Raw genomic sequence first — 25,793 nt, 5'->3', positions numbered from 1 at the left:
TTCTGCATTTGTCATAATTCTACTCTAGTCGACATGATTTATCGTCTACCTAAAGCTTCAGAAAAAGTGCATGCCTAGATCTCTGGGAAAGGACACCATATTTAGTCCCCCTTAGGTGTTCATAATTTTTAGGGGTGAAGGAAACGTTCATATCCGCTTATTTCACCCGACCCAACCCGGAATTTAGTGGGTAAACATCTGTCTCATAATTTGGTAGATTGGACGTGGGTTTATTTCTAAAACCGGTCGTTTTCACGGGTTGGACGCATGTGGAAAATCACGCATCCGCTAGTTCCCCAGTCTACAGGATACTTTAGATTACAAGTCATATGTTCATCACACATTCATGCCTAAACCTTGGATATCCCTGAAGTAGAGAAAAAATAACATAAAAAGTAGATCCCCATTTCCCACGTCAAATATAGCTTTGAAACTGATTATGGCTAATGCTATAAAAGTATATTCTAAGACTTCTGTCCTTGATTTGTTCTTTTGCTTGTATGAAAATGCTAGAGTCAAAAGAAAAAACTCAATGCAAGTGTCTTCCTATTTTTTGTACTTCATTTTCTTCTCTATTTAGAGAATATGAAATTTAGTTCTTTTTTACACTAATCATTAAAGTAGTAAAAACTTCTCCCAGGAATTATTTCTTCTCACTTTCAACCCAAGCGAAATTATAAGTAATACTACTAGAAATCTTAAATTCCTTCATCGTTTCCCCTGTTTTTCCTTTGTTTGTCATCACATTCTATAATTAAATTAGACGAGCTTCAAATATTACTCAAATTACAATCATTTTTTGTCAAATCCGTAAATTTACTCGCACTCATTCGGTTGATCCGATCACCAGCGGATATTATACCCATCAGGTAATTGATGGGACACAAATATATTTTTAAAACTGGTCATTTGGATGGATTGGACGCGAGCGGTACCAAATTCGCATCCACCCATCCGTTGCTCACTCCTAATAATTGTGCATAAATGCAGTACACTTGGAGCATCAAAAATTCTCCACTTGTACACACTCTTTTGTTTAAATTTCTTCAGACCATTGCTAGATTATCATATATACCCAACTCTCAACTGAAGTATAACCACCAAGTTGTCTGATGGTTCTCAAGCTTCCTACCATGGGATGTTGGAGATTGATCCCTTGTAACAATATAAATCCTAGGTCAATGAGAAATCTTATACTTATGATGACCAAGAATTACTAAACATTAAACAAAGATCAAGAGAGGTAGAAAAGATTGTATTATAGTTCAGAAAAACAAGATAACCCAAGACAGCGTTCTCTGACATATTTATTACAAGATAAATGAGTTGTCTAAATCAGAACAACTGACTCAGCTATCCTATTAGCGCCCCTCAAACTGATAAAGGCTAACTCAAAGCAGTTTGCAAAATATACATGACAAGAGAAAGCTCAACAACAAGAAACAATACTAAAAAGAAATTTGTGTTGTATGATAAGGAACTAAATCTAAAGACCTAGAAGATGGTGTAGTAGAAACAACAGCTGCAAGTTCTCCAGTACTAGCCAAAGTTGAAGCATCGGTAGTAAGCTGTAATTTAAAAGTCCTCAACAGTTGATGCAACAAGGAAGTAAAAATTGGAGCACAAAGACCCTTAGTAAAAAGATCATCCAACTGATTTTCTGAAGCAATATGGCAATTAATTCCCTTACAACATGATAGTGTATCTTTATATGTTTTGGCCCTGGAATGAGAAACTTGATTAGCTGACAAATAAATCGCACTAGTATTGTCACAATATAAAGTAATTGGTTTTACTAATGAAATATGTAATTCAGAAAGAACTGAAGAGAGTGATTCTAATTCAGCAGTAGCCACTGACAAACACTTATATTCTGCCTCAGCTGCAAATCTAGCAACAATAGGCTGCTTTCTACTAGACCAAGAAACCAAAGAAGACCCCATAAAAATTGCATAACCACAAGTAGACCTTGATGTTTCTGGAGAGTATAAGAAGTACCAGCGGAAGACATTATACTATAACTTTGATGAAGTTGAAAATTTTCCAGATCTGAAGTTAAGATATTGTTGATGCTATTGTGATTGATGTTACTGCTACTATTGTTGTTGTTGCAGTTGTTGTTATTGTATGTAAATTTTCGAGTTGTTACCATAAAAATCCTGTACACTACAAGAAAATATGGCTTTGGTGACGATAGTTTTTGCGGTGAAGAATATTTCATTGCTAAAGCTTAGTTATGGTGACCAAAATAATTATTGTCACTGTTGTTAGATTTTCCGCGACGAGACTCGGATTTCGTCACTCATAGACTTTTAGTGACTTCAGTTAGAGACGAAATAAAGTCTAGTCACTAATAAGTTTTTTGTGATTATATGTGTTTGTCACCATTTATATATATATTGGAATGATGCTAAAAAATTAACATAAAATCTTTTTGGTGATAATCTATAAATTTTGTTACAAAAGAAAATTTTATACTGACCAAATTAATTTGTCACTAACTAATTTTATGGTGACGAAACTATATGTTTGTCACTATGTTTATTTTAGTGACTTCAGTTAGAGACGAAATAAAATCTAGTCATTAATAAGTTTTAGTGACTTCACTTAGAGACGAAATAATGTCTACTCACTAATAAGTTTTTTGTGATTATATGTGTTTGTCACCATTTAAATCTATTGTGATGATGCTAAAAAATTAACTTAAAATCTTTTTGGTGTATAAATTTTGTTACAAAAGAAAATTTTATGCCGACCAAATTAATTTGTCACTAAATAATTTTATGGTGACGAAACAACATGTTTGTCGCTATGTTTATTTTTAGTGACCATCAGCTTGTTTGGTTGCAAATATTTATATAGTAACAACTTTTAATCTTTACAGGTAAAAACATTTGAAACGAACTATATTTTTTCGCTTTAATCATTTTCAGTGACACTATAACTTCACCGTAGTTCGTGATTCAGTGATTACTAAAATGTTGTCACAAAGAATTCTTTATGATGATAAAAGTATACATAGTTGCTAAAGAATAGGTTTTTGGTAATAACAATATAATTTACCATGTAAAGCATAATATTTAATAATAACTTATTAATTAGAGAAAATCAATTTATTTGTCGAAATAATTTTTCATAAGGATAAATACACAAGTCGTTATTTGTTTACGTCATTTAAGGGAAAAAGATTGAAAAGAATGCTCAGGAAAAAGAATGCTCTATAGAACTTGTGCTAGAATACTACCACATTTACACTACTCGACGGTGTGCTGGGTGCAACCGGCCTTCCTTGGAAAGATCACCAGCAGACAAACAGTAAATCCCCGGACTGCAGAAAAATAAGATGAAACAAGAAAAAGAAAAAGAAAAAACAGTAAAGAAAAGCCAAACCAGAAACTGAACTTCAAACAAAGAAGAATGTTGAAATCCAACTAACAATAAAATATATATGAACCATTGTGAAATCCTTGAAAGATAAAAAGTTATTGTTCTAATCATTGAAAGATAAAGTGCAAGTAACTAATATTCTAAATCTGAATCATCGCCAACTGGCACGATGTCTTCCTCGTCCACCTCTGAGTAATTATAATCAACCAATGTTTCATCTTCTTCCTCGACATCAACATCATCCACACATTTGCACGTGCAGCAAGTACAATATCTACATCTACCAACTCCGCCTCCATATCATCTCTGTAGAGTTCACCTATTCCAACATTATCTTCTTGTATGACTGATGATACTGTTACTTGCCCAGTTTGTTGATAAACATTTTCTTCGTCTTCTTCTTCTTCATCATCCATTTCAGGAACATCCAGGTAGAACACTTGTCGTGCGCCCGACGCAATAACTTATGATTCATTCTCATACCACGTAGTACTTACATTTAAACATGTCAAATCATAATCCTTTTTTAATATTTTTCTTCCGTGGATTCATATCGAACCAATCACACTTGAATAACACAACCCGATAATTTTCCAGGTATTCTACCTCCATAACATCACATACTCTACCATAAAACTCAATTTCCTTACCTTCAAATTCTGCATCAACTACCAATCCACTATTTTGGGTTGTTCGACGAGCTTCACGTTGTTTCGTATGAAACCGCACTCCATTCAAGTTGCAATATGAATATGAGTTTGCTCGTAACTCAAACACCAAAGCCAGTGAATACAATTCGTCGGTAACTTCTGGTGAATTTCTAGAACGCAAATCAAACATCTATAAATTGTTTGAAAAACACTACTGAGTAAATAAATATACAACAAACGATCATAATGTATTAAAACTTGAGACAATGAAATTTTCCACATACCCGATTCTTAAACCAACCAGGAAATTCTTTTTGTTGTCGTTGTGACAGCAAGTTATCATTATTTGTCTCTTCTTTCAACTTCTCCAAGTGTTCCCTATATTTAAAACATAAAATTTATTCGCATAGAATCTGAAGTTCACATGTTGCATACCAGATAAAAATGTCTTTGATTTTCTAATTATGTTGAAATCATGGACTCTGAACTCATTCACAAAAACAAACAAACACCGAAACACGCACGCACACAAACTTGGCACACAGATAGAGTGCAACAACCATGCTGGTACAAGTAATAAACGTGTTTGGCGCTATGGCTCAACTATAAATTAATAAATATATGGATAATGTCATGTCTGGTTGTAAGGATTTGGATTTGCAATATATAAATTAATGAAACCTTTTCAGCAGCATGTGTTTTATGTATCCAGGTATAAGAATTTTTCTTCGGATTCAGTTGTAAAATGATGAACACAAACATGTGAATAAAAAACCACAACATCTTCATATGGCTCAACTATTGTCTGAGACTGCAGAATATCTTCAATAAAGACTGAAATGCTGGTACTGTCCAACACATCAATATGACTACATATAAGAAACAGAGAGGGGAGAATTCACATTGAATGGAACATACACTGTTAAAGAGAGCCAGGTAGGAAGAGTGAGCGTTGCTGGTGCAAGTAAGTTGGATTTGCTGATATCATCACATTTGTGATCAAGAGGTCGATGAACATTGTCAGATGAACATCTGAACGTTGTAGAAATATGTCTATGTATATGCATGCTATGACGAAGCAAAATAGGATACATGTTGCATACTTGAAAATGTGATTTATGTATTGTTGAATGCTCATACTGGGTGATTGACAACGTGGAATTGTCAATTACTATGTGTTGGTTTGCGCCCCATGTTTAGTTATGTGAAGATGAAATTCATCTGTCTGACTGATCTAATGCAGATAGTTCATATTGATCAGAAATGTTAATGTTTATGATATTTACCATAACTTTTATTTGCACTTTAGAAACCTTTCTTTGAACTCATTTTACAACTGATATTTTTCATCTTTGTAAGTACAACACCGACATCAGTAAGGAATGCACGGGGCTCGACACGAGGCCTTAAACTGGATGCATTGATTGCTGCCAAGAAAGGGAAGCTATCTGTTAACTTTTCTGAATTAGAAGGAGAGCCGGACTGCGAAAATGCCAAACTACTCGCAAGCGAGTGCGGGGTAATTGTTCGCTCTCTTGCCCCGTTACAACACAAGTCATGGATTAAAATTCCTCTCCGCGAGAGAGAAGCGTTGATTGAAAGACTCAAGGTAATGCATTTTTCTGTTAAGAATTATTCTGTTAGAATTAATATGTAAATACTGATATAATTTTCATTTGCAGAATAAATTCATCTTGGACACTTCTTTACCGATGGTGAAGGAGTTCTTAATGACATATGTGGGATCAAATTACTCAAACCGTAGGAATAAAATGTCAACTCTTTTTAATGAGTCCTTACAAGCTGGAACTTATAAAGATGCCAAAATAAAACCGTATAAGAACGTGTCGCTAGAAGATTGGGAATGGTTGTGCGAACATGTGTTTTCCAATTAATGTTTCAAGGTATTGTCTTTATCATCTTATTCTTTTGGAACATGTTTTTAATTGTGGTACAATATGTTTACGTAAGCTGTTATTTTACTTTTGTTTTATTTAAAATTTGCCGAAGCGCTCTGCAGCAGGTACAAAGCAAGAGAAGTTGTTGCGTTCAACCATTGTGGAGGTTCTAAGTCACATGCGGTCCACATGGCGGAGGTATATACGTTCCTTTATGAATAAGAGTATCATTTTCTCTCCACTTTTCTGTTGATTATAGTGATGTTTGTTCACATGTATGAATTTGTCAAGTCCTTTAGAAGCTTAGGATGGAATGTGATTGTCTAATGTTTACTCTTTTTTCTGTTGCAACATCAACTTACTTGTTTTTTATTTCCTGTGTAAAATAGAAACGGAAAGCTGGATTCGATGAAGGTGACATTAAAACATTCTATGACACCCATACATCTACCAATAAAGAAACGGACGTAGTTGTTTGGATTTCTGATGAAACTCGCATCAAATGGGTGAGTATAGACATTACTAATGTTCTATTTGTGTTGTCTATGTCTAAACCTATAGGATTCAGAAACATATCCAATCAATATTTCTTCTCTTAGCTATTGAATCTTATATTATTAGAATTAACCTACATGTTCGACATTATGGTGCATTTGCTAATCATTCTCTATATTATGGATCTCTATACAAGACACGATGAATGAGCTAATGCAACAAGGCAGTGAAGCGGGAGCTACACCACGGACTAAGGCAGAGGCATGTGCTCAAGTTTTGAAGAACAAACAAAGACGATGTCGTGCTACAACCACTGATGCTAACATTGAAGGACTTCATGCAATGATACAAGAGCAAGATGATAGAATTCAAGATCAAGATGATCAGATACGCTCTCAGAATGAGGCTATGAAAACGTTGAGAGAAGATAATGAGAAGTTCATGAGAAACATACAGCTTTTGATGGGTACTCTCGGGCTAAACAATATTACCGCTAGCGGAACCAAACGGAAGTTGAATGCTGCACCACAAAGTCAATTTTTACATTATTGTTTTAGTTTTAGTATTATTTTTTTTAACTTGTAGAAGTGATTATTTATTTATTGGTAGAGTTTATTTATCAAATTTTTTGTTTGGATCTTGTTAAAACAATTTATTTTAATGGATAGTTATTTTTTTTCATTCAACTAATATTATTTATTTAAATGCTTATTTACTTATATTTATTTATTGTGCAATAAGTCTCTTTGTTATCATCGGTGGTAATATAAGCTAGTCACCAAAGAAAATTTGGTGACGAGTTTTGGCTTGTTGAGAACAGTTACGGTGAGGACAGTGTTGTCTCTAATAATTTTTGAGACGAGTGATTTTATCGGAAAAAATTGTTTTGGAGACGACTATGTTTTCAAGTAAAGTTGTTTCGGAGACGATGATATTCCATGCACATACAGTCTTAATTGGTCACTATATGTATTTCTAGAGACGATTACATTTTATTACTGATTTTTTATTTTGAGATGAAAATTATTTTGCTGCTAAACTGTTATTTTTTGTGAGATAAAAAATTTTGTGGCTAAAATTATTTAGGTGATGTACTCGTTTCTTCAGTATAAGTATATTTTGAGACGAACGAATTTCGCGGCTAAAATCGTTTAGGTGACGAACTCGTTTCTTCACTATAAGTATATTTTGAGACAAACGAATTTTACGGCTAAAAGAATTTAGGTGACGAATTAATTTCTTCACTATAAGTTTATTTTAGACGAACAATTATCGCCGCTTAAAATATTTTATGTGACGACTTCGTTTCTTCACTATAAGTATATTTTGACACGAACAAATATCGTCGTCAAAACTATTTTATGTGACGAATTTGTTTCTTCACCATAAACCTATTTTGAGACGAACAAATTTCGCGGCTAAAACTATTTTAAGTGCTAAAATATTTTCTTCACCAAAGATACCTAGAGTGACAAAACTATTCATCACAAAATTGATAAACAATGCCAATTTTATTTGCTCACGAAAAGGTATCTTTGGTGGAAAAAAGACTTATGTCACTAATTGAAAAAATCGGTGACGAATTCTTAAGGACGTCACAAAACACTTTCAACGACTCACTATAGGTGATGAAATTTTTTGTGCCGCTGAATTCATTTGGCAACGAAAAAATTGGTTTTCGTGACATAATATTTTACCACTAAAAACGACTTTTCTTGTAGTAGTAAGAACCCTAGAAAATTGAATATTGGGAAAAACTTATTTGACCTGATGTTACCCAAATTATAAAAGCTAAAAATTATTGAGAAAATTGTTGAGCTTGATGAAAAGATGATGAAGAATCGAACCTAAATTGATACCATGAGAAATCTTATACTTATGATGATCAAGAATTACTAAACATTAAACAGAGATCAAGAGAGGTAGAAAAGATTGTATTACAGGTTCAAAAAAACAAGATAATCCAAAATAGCGTTCTCAAACATATTTATTACAAGATAGATAATTGAGTTGTCTGAATCAAAGCAACCGACTAACTAAAACTGAGTCAAGTCGAATAAGTTGTAGTCAAGTCAACCCGACTATTCATATTAGTTGTAATTCTAGTGACCACTATTCTTTGTGTAAAAAAATATAATGAAGTACAACTACCAATAAACCAGAATAATGAATAATGAAACCTTTTTGATCCTGTATTGCCATTGGGTTTAAGGTATGTTCAGGCGGGGTTTTAATCCGCCCGAACATACCAGGTAAATATAGTAAATAAATTTCACTCGAAAAGTCAGAAGCAAGTAGGAAGGAAGCAACAAAACCAGGACTCTCGGACACAACTCTCCAGACAATTGGGGTTAGTTTGATTTATTAAAATCCTACGATAAAACAATCTTTCATGTCTGATAGTTAATTCTACAGAGAAGAAACTATGGCTGGTACTTCTTCACTGAAGGGAAACTTCAATTCTACATCAGATATACAGATACCTCTTTTCAATTTATCCCAACTTCATCAAAAAATGGACTCACTTCAACAATTTATTGCAGAATCAATTGATCGTAATTCTTTACTTGGAAAAGATGAAATGGATATGATCTCAAATGAAATTACATCAGCGATCCATCAAATTATCGTTAATGGATCTGCTTTAATCTCATCCACACAATCTCAAACCCTGGATGGTAAATCTCCAATCGTTCCTGATAATTTTATTGATCAGCAAATAGTTCTTGATTCTTCTTCTGGTGGTGGTTTAATTTCCAAAAATAGAGATCAAATCAAAGGAAAAACTGTTGAATCAAGGGTTCAGATGTGCTTTACGAATCCTGAACAGATGAAGAATTCAGCTGATTCATCAGAAGGTAATTATATCAATCCTGAGTTTAATTTGAGTTCAGAGAAATTATTTGAAGTGAAAAAAGATTTTACAATTGATGAACATATCGATGATGATGAAAATTGTGAAATCGTAGAACTTGATGAAGTAGAATTACTGGGAGAACATGTACACTTCTGTGAAATTTGTGGGAAAGGGTTTAAAAGAGATGCAAATCTTAGAATGCATATGAGAGCTCATGGGAATCAATTCAAAACACTAGAAGCATTAACAAAACAACCAGATAAAATTATTATTGAGTCATCAGATTTAAGAAAAAAAGTAAGGTTTTCATGTCCATTTGTTGGTTGTAGTAGAAATAAATTGCACAAGAAATTTAGACCATTGAAATCAGCTGTTTGTGTCAAGAATCATTTTAGAAGAAGTCATTGACATCTTAATTACTGCACCCGACAAACAGAAATGTTAATTTCGTTAGAAGCTTTGGCAATGGCTGGTGTTGATCATACCCAATACAACATTGATTCTGAAGAATAGGAGTCCGATGAAAGTGAAACACCTCCATCATACTTGCTTGCTGACGGAGAAGACGAGGATTTCAATCAAATTAAAATCAAACCCACAAATGACGAGTCTGTAATAATGGGTTGTTTCAGCGATTCGTCGTCTTCCTGTCTTTGGGATGATACCTCGTCTTTGTGCTCATCCAGTACACAAAGTGACGATGAAGAATACGATGATGAAGCTAGCATGGCTAATTGTCTCACAACTGCGGGTTCAGCTGGAATTGTCGTCGACCTGTTGGGAAAGGTTATCATTGATAGACCAAAAGTAGCTGCTGCTCATGAGGACGATACTGACAGTATTCACAAAAAGGCTACGAAGGATGATAAAAAGAAAACCACTGCCAATGCCGTGAATTAGAGAGACGGCCGAGTGACAAAACACACACTTAATTTGAATTTGATATTTATTTTAGCTGAACACCGAATTGATGGATCAAATTCTACGTGTGGTGGAGTCTATGGGCTAAGCCAACAACAATTCCCCGGAAAATTATGAGCACAACTTATTTGCATCATTTTTATTAGGACGTGTTTAGAAGATGTATAGTATTGTTTCATAATAACATTTTTACACCATATTTTATATACGAGTATTAATTTATTTTTACTGAACTACCACGAAAGAGTGCCCTTTCAGGAAAATTACATACAGAATGCACCATTTATATAATTTTCTTGTATAAACCGTAGTTGTTAATGCGGAATCGATTGTTAATTTTAGCCGAGTCGAGATCAGATTTCTGCTACATGCTTGACCACTACTGAAATAGTTCCAAGATGCTTCTTCCTCAAAGTTTCTCCCAGTAGTTGTCAAAGAGATCCACCATTTTCAAAAGGGTTAACGTTTAACAATTTCTAAATCTAGAATTTAGTTTCTTGTTAGCTTTTAGTTTGGGGACACATGATGGGAGGAAACTTTGGGGTACATGGCAGCTTCCAAAATAGTTGAATCGCATAAAACAAAGTCCGTCTCAAACATCACCAGAGATAATATTCGTGCTAGGAAAATGTATACCGAAAGAAAATCCACGTGTTTTGGAATCTCATCTCTTAAATGTCTCATGGAAATAATTGGCACACGTTTTCTTGATGCATATAGCATCTCTGCAAAGTAAACAGGAGAGGTTTCAGATAGAGAAAATCTTGCATAGAATGATTTCCAAGATTGTTGAAAATGATTTCCACTTCTTCTTGTTTTTCTAAAACCAATTGCATCTATTACCCATTATCATTCTGCATTCATTTGATTGCATTCATTCGTTTTCACTCTTTCTGCATTTTTTACAAACAAATGCTTCTGACATCCTTTTTAATCATCGCTTCATTTTGTCTCCGTCTTCTATTTGATTGCATCAGTTAACAAATTATGAAAACCCTTATTGGATTGTTAAATCAATAATCCATAGAAATGAAAAGTAAAACTGAAAACATAATAGATAAATAACACATGACACGAACTTAAATATTAAGATTATGGAACAATAGGAAACATAAACTGATAGATAATTAAAACTTGAAACTAAAACTGGAAACTTAAATCACTAGGTTTGTATATACATTAATAGATATATAGATAGAGAGAATCTCTATTTCCTAGATTTCGATTCCTTCCTCTCTTCCTCTCATCTCCATCTCTTCATAATGATTCTTACCTCGCTTCTTTAAGTGTCGTTCCTCCCTCTTCTGAACATAGTAATAATCAGATCCAAATGGCATTTCATCAAGATAAATTTGAGCATCTAGAGATATCCCCTTCTCTATTTTGAACCGTATAATCCTCTTAGCAACAGGTCGGAGCTTATCTTTCTCCTCAGGGCTAAAATTGTAATAAGCTAAGTATTGAGCTTGATTAGGATGAAGAAAAAACTCTCTGAAACATTTTGAACATCGGTAATATTGAATCCGACGGAGATGATTATCTCTGCACCGCATAATTCTAGTGGATGAAATTTTTGCACCTTTTGGAACTTGTTTATGATCTCGACTCATTCTCTTCTCTGATTCCTAATCTTTATCTCTCTTGGATTCTTGCAATTTTGCTGTGCTGACCTCTTTTCTCTCTGAGATATTTATTTACCTCAGTCATTGATGATCTCTTAATAGAGCATTAATTTCAGTCTTACCTTCCTCTCTAATTTCTTCGTCCATGTCGTGTCCTATGGTTTCTCTGTCTAAATTCTTTGAATATACATAGTAATTATGGTGTGACTTTTGTTTTTTAAACTTATAATTTTTGTATTCAATTGTGAATTGATCTCCACTAACTTCGTAATAATAGTTACTGAACGAAAACATAAATTTAAGAGGAATAAAACCAAGCAGACTAGAATGCTAATATGTAGTTCGCATAGATAAATATTCTAGATTAACCAGAGACATAAAATAGATTAACTACATACCAAGATTTAAACAGATAGAACATTAGTCTCTAGCAACCTAAATTTCTACTAACTTGTTGGCTTGTGGCCTTTCTTAGAAGTAAAGATAAAACAATGTAACAACCATGTGCACAATCATCTCATGCTTTTGTTGAAATGATGATATGCAGCTCTTTAAGAATGTTATCTCACCCCTGGCTTCTGCTGCTTCGGCAACCTCATACTGTCCCTTGCCTCTGTTCCAGTTGTATCTTGCTTCCATTTTAAGTGCGTAGCTATAGTCAAATCCTGGAGGCATCTCACTATAGAGAATAGTAGCATCAATAGGTAAACCTTGCCTGATTTTCTCCTCCGCTTCTGCCCTCTGCTCCTCTCCGAAGTTCTCTTTATCTCTAGCCTTAGATTGCAATAAGCTAAATACTGCACCTGATTCGCATGCATAAACATATTAGTTCCACACAAATAAAAAAAATAGTATTGCACCCTATGCAGATGATCTTCCCTGCATCACATAACCTTAGTCATTGAAATAGGAGCCCTCTCATGAACAATGTTATGATTGCAAGCCATCCTGTGTTTTCTTAAATTCTTTTGGTTTGTTTGTTGAATGAAAACCCTCTTTTTATACCAGTTTTAGGATAAGTACCTATTAATGCTGGAGTTTTTCCTTCAACTGCTCTCTTCTTTAATGCTCTTTAGCTTCTCTTGCGTCCTAATCTTGAAAACTTATATCTTAATCTTTAGTAGCTGTTATACGTCTCCCTTTTATGAGACTTGAGATCTCTATAACACTTATCTAGACCCTCTGATAACCTCTTTCTTCTACTTGACTATGTTGGGTATTACTAGTAAAACCTAGAGGTTTAAAATACTTGTTCACACGCAATTAGGGGCCTAGTGCCTATCTGATAACCTCAATTTAAAGGTTGAAGCATTAATGAACTATCTCTTAAATTCTATAGATAAAAAGTTGTTTCCCTCCCTTGTAGTAGCCTAAAGAAGATAAGTAAATTATCAGTTTTTTTAATTATTGGTTTAGATTTTATTACTATAGGTAAAATACTATATCCTTGTGCTGCTTTGTTTTTAAATTTCTGTCTTATCATCGTCTTGGTCAGGGTTCTTTTTCCTAGTTAGGATTTCCCGTAGTATGTCTTGTAAATCTTTATCCTTAATCCTAGTACAAATTCGCCAAGACCTTTTGACGTGACATTAGCAATAGTCGAGATATCAACTTTTTTAGGATGCGATCCCCCAAAATTTGGATAGTCAAATGTTTCTTTCCTCGTATTTGGCTAAAGTAAAATTTTAACCCTTCTGTTGTCGACCTCCCATTGGTTTGGATTAAGGTTTCTTTCTGAGAATCTCTGTTTCCCTCACGGGTGTCTTTATCATGGATTTTAGTGCTCTTCTCTTTTTCTCACTTTATTAGTCTGGTATTCTCTTCTTAACTCCTTTGCTTGTTTGCCTTTCTTGCTTCTTCCTCTCTCACCATGGGTGATCCCTTCAACCTTTACAAACACCTCAGCGGTCTTTCTCTAGATTAAAGACTTTCCAACCACAGTTCTAACATTGGTCTTCTGCATACTCCTTCATCCTTCATTAGAGATTATGGAATCAAAGAGCACAGTATTCTTGCAAGGGTTTCTCAACAGAAATTCTTCATCACTGGGAAGTTAGGGGGCATTAAATAACTTTTGGGGGAATCAGATAGTTTTCCAAATTAGGGAAGTAGATCCAAATATGTTTATTATCTCCTTTAGAAACAAAGAAGACTTCGTATGGATATCGTCTAATGGACCATGGTATCCTTTTGGTAATGTACTAGCATCTACCAAGGAATGAAAATCTCTACGGATTTAGTTAAAGAAATACCAATATGGGTGTCTATCTCAAATCTTAAATGTGAAAACCGTAGTGAATAGATGTTAGACTTAATAGCAAGTAAGGTAGGACAAGTTTCTAGAATATGTAAAGGTTCTGAGTCTCCAGACTGTCAGCCTCGTGTGCTTCTTTGGGTAAATATTGAGAAACCGCTTATTCACCACTTGCTAGTTAAAGTAGGACGTTTCCCTGTCACTTCCATTTACTTCAACTTCATTAACCTACCTTCAAAGTTCTGCTCTCATTGTCTGCGATTAGGACATAAAGTTGGTAAATGTGATGTGCTTCTTAGTAGACCGCTTGAAGACATTTATGATATCACTGTGGATTCTCCATACCCAAGTGATGATATGAATTGGTTAAATGGTGTATTAGTCCAAATTTGGAACCCAAAAGATAATTTCGATCATACAGGCATATTTGTCCCAGTGCAAGACTACTTAAACCAACCCGGAGTAAGAGAGACATTCCATGATATCTTCAGAACTTACGTAGATGAAGAACCTGCTTTGCAATGTGATAGGCATGCAATTTTAACTAGAACTCAACCTCGTCCTTTGAACTCCTATGAAGTTCTAGGACCTTTCGTCATTAATGAATCTGGGTCTTCTGATGTAGACATACCGTTGGCATCTACTTCTGTTCTTGGTAAACGTACCTTCCCTTTTAACTTGTCGGAAAATTATACCCCTTTACCTTCTTCTGATGACGATTCGTTCTGATCCGCTAACTCGGAATCGTTCCGAGTTATGGCAGAATCGGAATTGGGTACTATGGCTATTCTTGAGCCTGGTTCGGAACAATATTTGGCTATTCCGATTCGAGTCCCTAATTCTCCAATTATGTATATTCATGAGAATTCAATTGGGGTTAACAGAAGACTATCTTTCTCTTCTCCTGCCGCGGAAAGAATTCTCTAGAAGCCCTAATTGAACCTGCTTTTCCTGTGAGCTCATCAATCAGCTCTCCTTTTTTATCTGATCATAACATTTGCATTGCATCATCTTTTTAAACACCTTTAACTCAGCCAAAATCCGCTTTCAAAATTTCAGCATCCAAATTTCTTTCTTCTTCGTCTTCTGAGAAACTTTGTCCCTTTCCTTCTCATGATGGAAAAGTGTTTACTATTAACCAATATGGGTCAAATATTGAGGATAACCCAGCAAGTTACAACACTTATTAGCCAATTCCTTTCCCGGAATCAGTCCCCTCAACGCAACAGGATGAAGCACATGTACTCTTCTTATATACTTTCAATTGATTTAAATTTCTCTTAATTATATCATATATCTGATTACTTTATATTAAAATCCAGGTTTTTGTTCTTAAATTGAATGCTTGATTTATTCTTTTAGATTTGTTTTGAGGTAACATTTTAAATAAAAGTTTTTTTTTTAGGAATATCTATACCTAGCAACATGAAAATCCTTGCCTGGAATATGCAAGGATGTAGGAATCCATTAACACAAAACCACTTAACTAATCTCCTGAATAAAGAAAAACCTGAAATCCTATTTCTATCAGAAACAAAAAACCAAAGAACTCTTGTGAAAAACTAGTTTCATATTTCCATAATTATCATATTGTTGACCCTATAGGTTCTCCAGGAGGATTAGTTGTAGCCTGGATAGATGGATTTCACTTTGACATTGTGCAATGGAATATTAACATGATTAATATCATAGTCAAAACTTCTTTAGATAACAAAAAATGGGTCTTAACGTGTTTTTATGGAAGTCCTTACCCAACAAATAAACACATAGCTTGGGACTTCTTAGAAGAAATTAGTAAACAAGTGTCCCATAAAATGATGCCTTGGATTGCAATAAGTGACTTTAACATGATTTTCAACCAATCTGAAAAATTAGGAGGACTACCTTTTAAAAAAAATAATAGTGATTACTATGCTAACATCCTAGAAAGATCAGGACTTTACGACTTAGGATATATTGGTAATGATTACACATGGGATAATCACAGAGAAGGAAATAAAAATATTCAGGAAAGATTAGACCGGGAAATGATTAATTCAGAATGGCACTCTCAATTCCCTAATGCTTCCTTAACTCACTTAGTAGCAGTAGGATCAGATCACAGTCCCATAGTATTATCTCTAGATTCCTCAATGCCTAAAACAACCTAGGTCTTTAAATTCTACGATACCTGGTTGAAAGACTTATCTTGCCTACAAGTTATTCATGGTTCTTAGAAGGACTCTACTGAGTTAGAAGCATCAACTGGTCTAGTTCTGAATCTTAAACAAGTAGGGGAAAATCTAGTTGACTGGAAAAAGAATATCTTTGGTCTACCCTTCAAAAAAAATCAATAAATTACTCAAAGAGATAGAAAACTTACAATCCCAAAGAGTTACTCTATATCAGCAGAAAAAAATTAAAAATAAACTACAAGAACTAGAAGCCCTTTATGATATTCAAGAGGCAATTGCTAAACAACAATCAGGAGACAATATTATCAACTTAGGAGAAAGGAATACTAAATATTTTCATACTATTACTTTGAGAAGGAGAAAATGGAACACTATCCACAGCTTAACTAATGATCAAAATCAGGTTACAAAAGACAGGAGAGAAATTCACCAATCTCTAACTTCTTACTTTCAATCTATCTTCTGTGAGACTTCTCCAGAAGTAGAATTATTAGATCCTATTTTTAAGGACATTCTTGCTACTATTTCCAAGGATGACAATGATAGAATCCTAACTATCCCATCTAAAGAGGAAATTTTCTTAGTCCTTAAAACACATGAAACCCAACAAATCCCCTGGGCCTGATGGTTTCCCAGTTAGTTTCTTCATTCATAACTGGAGCTTAGTAGGTGCTCAAGTTACTGATACAATCTAAAATTTCTTCAAAGAGAAAATTATGAACCCAGACCTAAACTTAACACATCTTTTTCTCATTCCTAAACTTAAAAATTCTAAGAAACCTTGTCAATGCAGGTCAATTGGTCTATGCAATACTACTTATAAAATTATTGCTAAACTACTGGCTAACAGAATCAAACCAACCTTAGAAAAAATAATATCCCCTTTCCAATCAGCTTTTTTATTTTCTAGACAAATTTCATATAACATTATAGTAGCTCAGAAGATCATACATTCTTTTAAAAAGAAAAAAGTTAAAACAGGAGGTCTAGGAATTAAAATAGATATGTCCAAAACTTTCGATAGAGTTAACTAGAGTTTTCTCCTAAATGCCTTAAAAACTTTCGGTTTCAATGATGATGTGTGCAAACTAATTGAACAATGTATTTCAACAACCTCCATTGTTGTTTTGCTGAATGGTAGCCCTGGAGAGACTTTCAAACCTACTAGAGGTCTTAGACAGGGTGACCCACTTTCACCCTATCTCTTCATTGTTTGCATGGAAATTTTCTCTAGGCTATTACTTTTACAGGAACAGAAAAAACTCCTTCATGGTGTTAGAATTACACCTAAAAGTGAATCTATTTCACACCTTTTTTTGCTGATGACTGTCTGCTCTTTGTGAAAGCAGACTTGGTGGAATGTAGAAACTTACTAGACACAATAGCAACATTTAGTACAACCTCTGGACAAGTTATAAATTTCGAAAAATCAGGAGTTTTCTTTAGTAAGAAAGTAGAACCTAAACATCAAAGGATGACATCAAAATTACCAAAAATAAAACACATTAATATTAAAGATCCATATATAGGATCCCCCCTGTTCATGGAAAAATCAAAAATAAAAACTTTTACTCCCATTCTGGAGAGAATGTAATCTAAATCCAAAGGCTGGAAAAGTCTGATTCTTGCTCAAACCTGCAGATCTGTACTCAATAAAGCAGTTCTTTCTAGTATCCCATCTTATTTAATGGGATGTTTCCTACTTCCTAAAACTATAACTAAAACAATAAATGCATTTTAGAGAGACTTCTGGTGGGGGAAAGAGGCTGGAAGAGGAGGTTTCTACCGCAAAGCTTGGCCTAATCTTTATAAACTTATTCTTAAGGGAGGACTAGGCTTCATAGATACTAGGAAATTTAATTTAGCTATGAGAGCCAAAGTAGCCTGGAGACTGCTAAATGAGCCTAATGCCTTATGGGTCAAAGCTTTAGGTCCAAAATATTTCAGAAACAAACCTCCTTTTAGGTCTAAGGTTAACTCTAGAAGCTCTTGGACATGAAGATGTATTAAACAAGGTCTAGATTTAGTACAAAAATACAGTATATGGGAAATAGGAAATGGAGAAGATATAAACATCTGGGATGATAATTGGATACCTGGATTAACCCAAGATCTGTCTTACTTAAAGAATTCCAATAATAATTATCTCATTGAAGTATCTGATTTGATTGATTCGGAAACTGCTTCTTGGAATGTTACACTTATTTATTCCATATTCCCTAGTAATATTGCTGAAAAGATTAAACAAATTCATCTATTTAAAAATGCAAACCATGACCTAAGGAAGGACCAAATCAGGTGGACACTCACTAAATCAGGGGAGTTTTCTGTTAAATCTATGTATGACAAACTGAATCAAAATAATTTGGAAACAACTAGTCTTTTACCACATGAATCTTTCTGGAGATCTCTGTGGAGAATCAATATCTCTGAAAGAATTAAACTCTTCTTATGGAAATTCTTACAAGATGCTCTACCTACTAATGCTAAGCTTTATGGAAAAGTTAAAGATGTATCCCCTATTTGCACTATGTGCAACAATGATATTGAAACTACACAACATCTACTATTCCACTGTCCTTATGCTGTCTCTATGTGGAATTCTGCTCCTAATCTTGTTTCTTTAAACATAGATCAATCCAAAACATTGTTAGAGCTTTGCAAGACCTGGATGACTAATCCCAGGAAGGATATTTCTATAGAAACCCTACTCACAAAAATGTGGTTCATTTGGAAGGAAAGATGTGACAGAGTTTTTGAAAACAAAACCAAGGATAGTATTGTTCTAAACTTAGAAATCACACGTCATATTGAGTTCTGGTCCACAAAAAAGAAAGAAAAAAGAATTGCTTCTAAAATTAAGCAGAAAAAGAAACACAGTTCTACATGGAAAGCTCCAAGTACTGGAAACTTGAAGTTTAATGTTGATGCTACCTGGATTTCTAATTCTGTTCCATCTACTTATGCTTTTATATTGAGAAATGAAACAGGAGATTGTGAAGGAGGAAAAGCAGGACTCGCAGCAGGTCTCGACCCACAAGAAGCAGAAGCTATAGGAATCTGGCAAACAACTACCTGGGCCATGGAAAAGCAGATCAACAGTTTTAGTATTGAAGGAAATTGTGAAAGCACTTTTAACTTTATCAATGGCAAGACAGCTGACATTTCTTGGAGCGTAAGAGCGTATATGCAGGAGGCCCATAGATTAACTCATCTTTGTACCAATTTTTTGGGTTTTGTCATTGTTCCTAGACTAGGAAATCAAGTAGCAGATAACATTGCCAAATTCGCTAAAACTGTAAACCATTCTATTGAATGGGATATAATCCCTCCTACATGTTGTAGGAAACAACTCTTTGTAAATAAATCTAATATTGGAAGCTCCTCAAGCCCCATATTAAATGGCTCTACTTTTTTTTTTGTAACCTCGACTCTTTCCGAGTCTTAGTTTCTTATGCAATGCCTTATTTACAAAAAAAAAAAAAAAGAAGTTGTTGACAAAAATTATAGGTAAATTTTTACTACAAGAAAATTATGATTACAATTGTGGGGTGCAAAAAAGAAGCACAGAAACCTAGAGTTCCGTATAACAAAGCCCTCTTTCACTGGGATGAGATCAAGCTTTTTTTTTAACTTGAAAACCTCTGGGATTACATGCCCAAAATAGAGATTTACACATGGAAGACTAGACTATCAATCGAAATGTCAAAATGGAGTACCTCTCATCTTCCACCAGATAGCTCTATTGCATCTTGGTTATATATTGAATCTTCTCCCAAATCAAATCTTCGTTGAAATCTATCGTACTCCTCTTGACGATTAACCTCCACTTGTTGCCATTCTTCCCACCTTTCAGCTAAGCCCTCACCTTCCAGCATTCGAACTACTTCTGACATCGTAGGTCGTTCCTCCGGCGATCCTTGGGTACAAAGCAATGCTACTTGAATCATCATTTCAACTTCTTCACTGACATAATTTCTACACAAGTTACGGTCAACAATGGCACTTAACCGTTTCTCTCTTTGGAGTTTCTTTACCTATACAAGCAGAACAAATAAATGCTTCAGAATTAGAGAAGGAGATAACACAGTATAACTAGAAGGATTTCACAAATTAAATGAGGCACAAGAAGTTAAAATGAAACGATTCCAAATTAGCGAGATAAGTAATCTTACATGGTCAAGTAACAAAACATCATCTTCTTCCTCTAAACGAGAAAAGTCAATTGCTCGTTGTCCAGTTACAAGTTCTAAGAGCATAATTCCATAGCCAAAAACATCAGTCCTTTCAGATGACTTCCCAGTGGACAGATATTCAGGTGCAATATGGCCCATAGTCCCACGAACTTGAGTTGTGACGTTAGTCTTTCTTACATCCACCAATTTTGCCAAGCCAAAGTCACCAACAACAGCTTCAAAGTCCTCATCAAGTAGTACATTGGCAGCTTTTACATCACGATGAATAATCTTAGGATTGCAATGTTCATGAAGATATTCTAATCCACGAGCGGTTCCTAATGCCACTCGCTTTCTTGATGGCCAATCTAGAACTTCATCACCAGGTTTAATCTCTGCAAAAAGGTAAATAACAAATTTCTATAATGTACACAAATTACCTCGCCACAAGAAATAAGATAGAACTGCATAAGAATATCTTACACTAATAAACTATACTGAAATGCTAGAGTAAAGGAATTATCACCTCTAAGACGATAGGCAACACTTAGGTTTTGCATAAAAGGATACACCAAAAGCCTTTCTGATGGGGTAGTACAGAAACCAATCAGTCTTAATAGGTTCTTGTGCACTGCTACACTTATCATCTCAACTTCACGAAGGAAAGCTTGCTCTCCTCCTGGACTTTCATAATCAGTCAATCGCTTTACAGCAATTTTTGTATTATCTCCAAGAACTCCTTTATATACCTTCCCAAAACCTCCTTGACCAAGAACATTTTTCTCACTAAAATCATCAGTAGCCAGTTGTAGTTCTCGCCATGAGAATCTTTTCAGCTGCCCAAAAGCGATTCGACAGTCATCTTCACCTGAACACCAAATTACATTGAGCACCATAAATCAGTTACAAAATAGGAGCTGGCATCGTTTCTTGTTATTTCTTACGATGCAGAAACTAACAATTAAGCAATACAAACCTGCAACGTCTACAAAGACCTCACGTTTATAACCTTTCTGCTTTCCCTTCCAGATGAAAAATAAAAGACCCCCCAGAAGTAAAATTACAATTATACCTCCCACACTTCCGATTAGAATCCCAAGCTTTGATTGATGGGCAACTGTAAAGAAATGAAAATAAATTGTTGGCATACGTATATCAGTGAAAGTAAACCTAAGCACTCCTGAATAAACATCAAACACAAATATAAATTGATTAAGCATAATTTACCTGGATTATTATTATTAGAAGCACAAGGATGCAGAAAACTTACGCCACAATTTAAGTCATTTCCTGAAAAACTGAAATAATGAATCCTATTAAGTAAATTTGTTCCAGAAGAAGCTACACCTTTGTGAACATTTGATGGTAATTGAGCAACAAAAATTATTTCATATATGCGCACGCACTGCTGGAATAAATAAGTAAATGGCTGAAAAAAGATAATGACATACTTATTTTTTGCAACTTGAAATAAATTATCAGGTATTTGACCACTCAGATTATTGGAAGCTACTCTCCTGTAAATGAAATACCATTGAATTGTCAAACATTTAAATTAACAAAGCTTGCAAAACCATTAAACTTTTGGGACTTAGAAAGTACACTCATAACAACATACAGATCAATCAAGTTTGGGAGATTCGCAATGGATTCTGGAATACTTCCTTGAAGTTTGTTTTGATTCAACATCCTGCTCCAATTAAGAGAAAAAACAAATCGTGTGAGAATAAAAATACAACTCCCAAGTCCCAAAATGTGCTGATAGGACAGGTGCAGACAGAACAACTTACAAGAACTGTAACTTTTTAAGATTGCCAAGAGAAGACGGAATTTGACCAGTTAATTGGTTATTTTCCAAATCCAAGCTTACCAGGCTTGATAGGTTACCGAACTCTTTCGGTATCTCACCAGTTATCCTATTACCTTGTAATGTGCTGTATGATGAATTCATCTGATGAGTGTCAGCTGAATAAGAAGATATATTCAAAAAATATAACTAGAAGAATTTATATAATGAAAACGATCTACTGAGTAAGAAAGAATGGTAAAATAGAGTCTCCAGGAAAATACAATGCGGTCAAGCTTTGCTTCAAGTGATATAATTCCTTAAAACTTACAGCGAGGAAAGGGTCTTCAGCCCACCAATTCTAGGGGACAGAAATCCAGAGAATCCCATGGCTGATAGTGTTCTGCAAATCGGTATATACTCAATATATAAGCATACAAATTTATACAATACGGAGAGCTGTAATGCATCCAGTCACCGCCCAATAACTTACACAGAAATGACATTGTAGCTATTGTCACAAATTATATTGGACCAGGTGCATGGGTTAACTTGGTTTGGGTTCCAATCTGAGAGCTGAGTGGAAGAAGCATTCAACGATGCCCTCAGAGCATACAATGCATCCCCTGATTCAAAACTCAGGGTTAGTCAAACAGTTCATTTATCAATTAAAAGAAAGTTCATTTATTTTTCTTTTGTGTTGGTTGCAAGCAGTTATTGGAACAGAAACTCATGGTTCTGTGGTTTCACCATCCACATGAGCTTGGACCAACCATAGTTCCCATCTAAAGATGGTTGTGGCTCATTGTCTATTTCAGGAATAAATTGAAAGAACAGTTAATCTAATATGTGAACACACACCATCGTCAAGCCTAAAAAGTGTAAAACGTAATACTTCTACTCATGAAAAACTAGATGCTTGTAGATACGAAACAATTGAAGCTTAACAAGCATAGTTCGAAACGCTCGACAACTAATAAGGTATTGATTCCCTAACACTGAAGCATAATCAGGTATGTGCACCTGTATAACAAATATTTTGCTGGACTGTAGAAGAAGTGACTGTTAACCTACAACATTATCACTCGGTACTCATGCACCATTAAGAAAGTCTATTAATGACACGACATACCTTGATAATCAGATGTCACGAAGGAATCCAGGCAAATTAAAAGCAGAAGCCCATAGACCAATCCCATCTTTAATAGCATTGTTCCAAGTGATTACACGGAACACCCAAAGTTTTCTTGACCAAATGCCATATCTGAAAAAATGAGGGTCACACGATGAATAAAACATATGCCATCTAACAAAGAACTACGAGTTTATAATTACCCTTTTGTGTGCATGCCTGTGGCATTTCTTTGCCTATCTAAATATTGAAGCACAGGACGACAATAGCTCGTCTTAATGCGACCAAAATAAATCAATTACATGCTTCTAAAACTAAATTGTGCGGGTAATTCTCCACTACTTAGTGAAGCATCTATAGCAGAACGAACCCAGAAAGCTAACTGACAAGTGACAACCCCACACCAAACCATAACCCCCTTTTCCTCACATTCCTTGTATACAGACCACCATACTGCTTATCGATTCAATCATACTACAGATGAACCTATTCTTCTCCGATTTTAAAATTTCACTCTAAACAGGTTTATGTTATTTCCTCCCCAGCACTTGAATGTTTTTAACATCTAAACACTAGAGTCAAGCTAGTTGTGTGACCTACCGGATGAGCTAAGGACCGCACAAGCTTCTTCTAGAGCTTTCTTTAAGTTATTGGTTAATCAGAAAATCTTACTCTTAGAAAGTCTGTATCATGTACCTACCTAACCGATGGAATCAATTCCTCCTAAACCAATCAATCATTTCCACAGAGAAATTAAGTACGCCAATACAAGGCATCCAAAACAACACACAAAAAGACCCCAAATTAAACCTAACAATAACTTTCAAAATTCATAAAAACTAACAAACCACAAAAAACTTTACCAACTTTACTAATTTTAGAATTAAAACAAAACCCAGAGACAATTTTAGCAAAAATTAATAAGTTCAGTTCAACATCCATAAAATGAAGAGCAAAACTACAATTAACATAACCAAAAATTGAAAAAGAATGAACGAAAATTCACCTCTATTAAGAGATCTGCTTCGGAGTAAGAAAAGGTTGTTGTTTATTTTTCATTCTGATTCTGGAGAAAGAAGGATTTCTACTTATACGTGTGTCTGGAACAAGAGTAAAAAACACTACTGTCTGTCTCACTCGAGTAGAAAAGGAAGAAGAAGAAGAAGAAGGTTTTTGCACCCATCAATTATTGGATATATAAAAATACAGATAAAAACTGTTTTAGTCGTCCCGAGGTTAAAAAAATTTAATTATTACTGTCAGATTAACAGATGGCGGAACATTTGACGGTTCAGATGTAAGGATGTTGTATTCCTTTCAGGAAGTATGATAACTCACCCGTTTCTACTTGTACAGTCATAAATTCCCTTGTACCGCGTTTTCCTTGCCAATAAGGTACAGACTACAGAGTTAGTTGGCTGCTTTTAAAATGCCCTTCATTTTCAGTTTAATTATGAAATGCCATTAAAAGACAACCCATTTAGTTTATGAGCCCTAGAAATTCTGGGGTGGTACACACACAGTAAGGTTGCCTTGCCCCAATATAGTGTTGACCATTTAATATGAGAAGAAGTTCTTATCTTTTGCAATTTATAATCATTAAACTTGTGGAAGTAGAGACTAGAGAGAGATATGTTTGTTGGAAAAGGGAAAACCTAGTAGTGCTTGGTGATGGGGACTAATTTGTCTCTACTTGATTTTATTTAAAGTATTCTCCAATGGCTATCTTTAGTTTTGATGAGATTCTCCACATGCTTATCTACCCACTCCAGTAGAGATGTAGAATGTCTAAATGCATAAAAGAGACTAGGGGCACTAGGATTGTTTTTGTTCTCATGCCACCAGACAAAATATCATGGTTCATAGGATATAAGTTCAATAGAAACATCTACAATTTATAGCCCTACTAGTGGCAGCTAAACAGCAACAGACTAAGCAAAGAAAGTGTAGTGACCGGTCACCGGTGTCACACAAAGGTGCGCTAGAGTTGTTTAATGTTCCAGAAACACGTTGATGCTAATAAAAAAAAGAACTCTCTTGGGTACCAAAATCAATGCAAAGCACAATAAAACATATTTGAGGTTGTTTTATATGAATTTTGACACACTATGATATACGGGCACCCCCGTTAAGTTGGCTATGTTGCATAAACAAAGTTCCTTGCAATTAATGTTAGACAAACAAGGAAAATGTAACTACTGGTGTTACCCAAGTTTGCTTCAGCAGAGTTGTTTCCAGTTCTATCGGATGAATTGGTACCTCAGAAAGTTGCTAACTGCAGCTGTGATTTTCTTTGCACTCAGATTATCCATTACCCTTTTACCGCCCCCTTCAATCGACAAGTTTGATAAGGACTTGTGATCTAGCATTTTCTGAACTAATGTCATGTTGGGCTGCTAAACGTGAAACATTCAAGTATAAAGTCTCACAAGTGAAACCAAC

The 25,793-nt window shown here is 34.8% G+C and overlaps 2 protein-coding genes across 7 annotated transcripts; one reads left to right on the top strand and one right to left on the bottom strand.

The window, feature by feature from the left end:
* The first annotated feature begins 8,855 nt into the window (after positions 1-8,855).
* On the top strand, positions 8,856-9,695 carry LOC113278904 (protein SENSITIVE TO PROTON RHIZOTOXICITY 1-like). The gene is made up of 2 exons (XM_026527626.1): positions 8,856-9,152; positions 9,309-9,695. The coding sequence occupies exons 1-2, from the start codon at positions 8,856-8,858 to the stop codon at positions 9,693-9,695; spliced, it is 684 nt and encodes a 227-aa protein (XP_026383411.1).
* Positions 9,696-19,749: 10,054 nt separating this feature from the next.
* On the bottom strand, positions 19,750-24,515 carry LOC113281260 (LRR receptor kinase SERK2-like). 6 transcript variants are annotated; one of them, XM_026529958.1, is made up of 12 exons: positions 24,358-24,515; positions 23,352-23,483; positions 22,713-22,845; positions 22,551-22,622; positions 22,224-22,398; positions 22,052-22,123; positions 21,885-21,950; positions 21,661-21,731; positions 21,410-21,550; positions 20,960-21,301; positions 20,434-20,828; positions 19,750-20,295 (listed from the first exon to the last, which is right to left on the bottom strand). In XM_026529958.1, exons 5-12 carry the CDS (start codon positions 22,382-22,384, stop codon positions 19,981-19,983), a joined length of 1,563 nt encoding a protein of 520 aa, XP_026385743.1. In that variant the 5' UTR covers positions 22,385-22,398; positions 22,551-22,622; positions 22,713-22,845; positions 23,352-23,483; positions 24,358-24,515; the 3' UTR covers positions 19,750-19,980. The 6 variants fall into 6 exon arrangements, with proteins under 6 accessions (XP_026385743.1, XP_026385744.1, XP_026385739.1 ...); XM_026529959.1 differs by having other exon boundaries at positions 22,224-22,384; XM_026529954.1 differs by having other exon boundaries at positions 22,224-22,367.
* Between the last annotated feature and the right edge of the window lie 1,278 nt (positions 24,516-25,793).

Source organism: Papaver somniferum, chromosome 5 (genome assembly GCF_003573695.1).
Source record: "Papaver somniferum cultivar HN1 chromosome 5, ASM357369v1, whole genome shotgun sequence".
NCBI classification, from domain to species: Eukaryota; Viridiplantae; Streptophyta; class Magnoliopsida; order Ranunculales; family Papaveraceae; genus Papaver; species Papaver somniferum.
The sequence above is the reverse complement of the archived record's forward strand: the minus strand, read 5'-3'. Positions and strand labels throughout refer to the sequence as shown.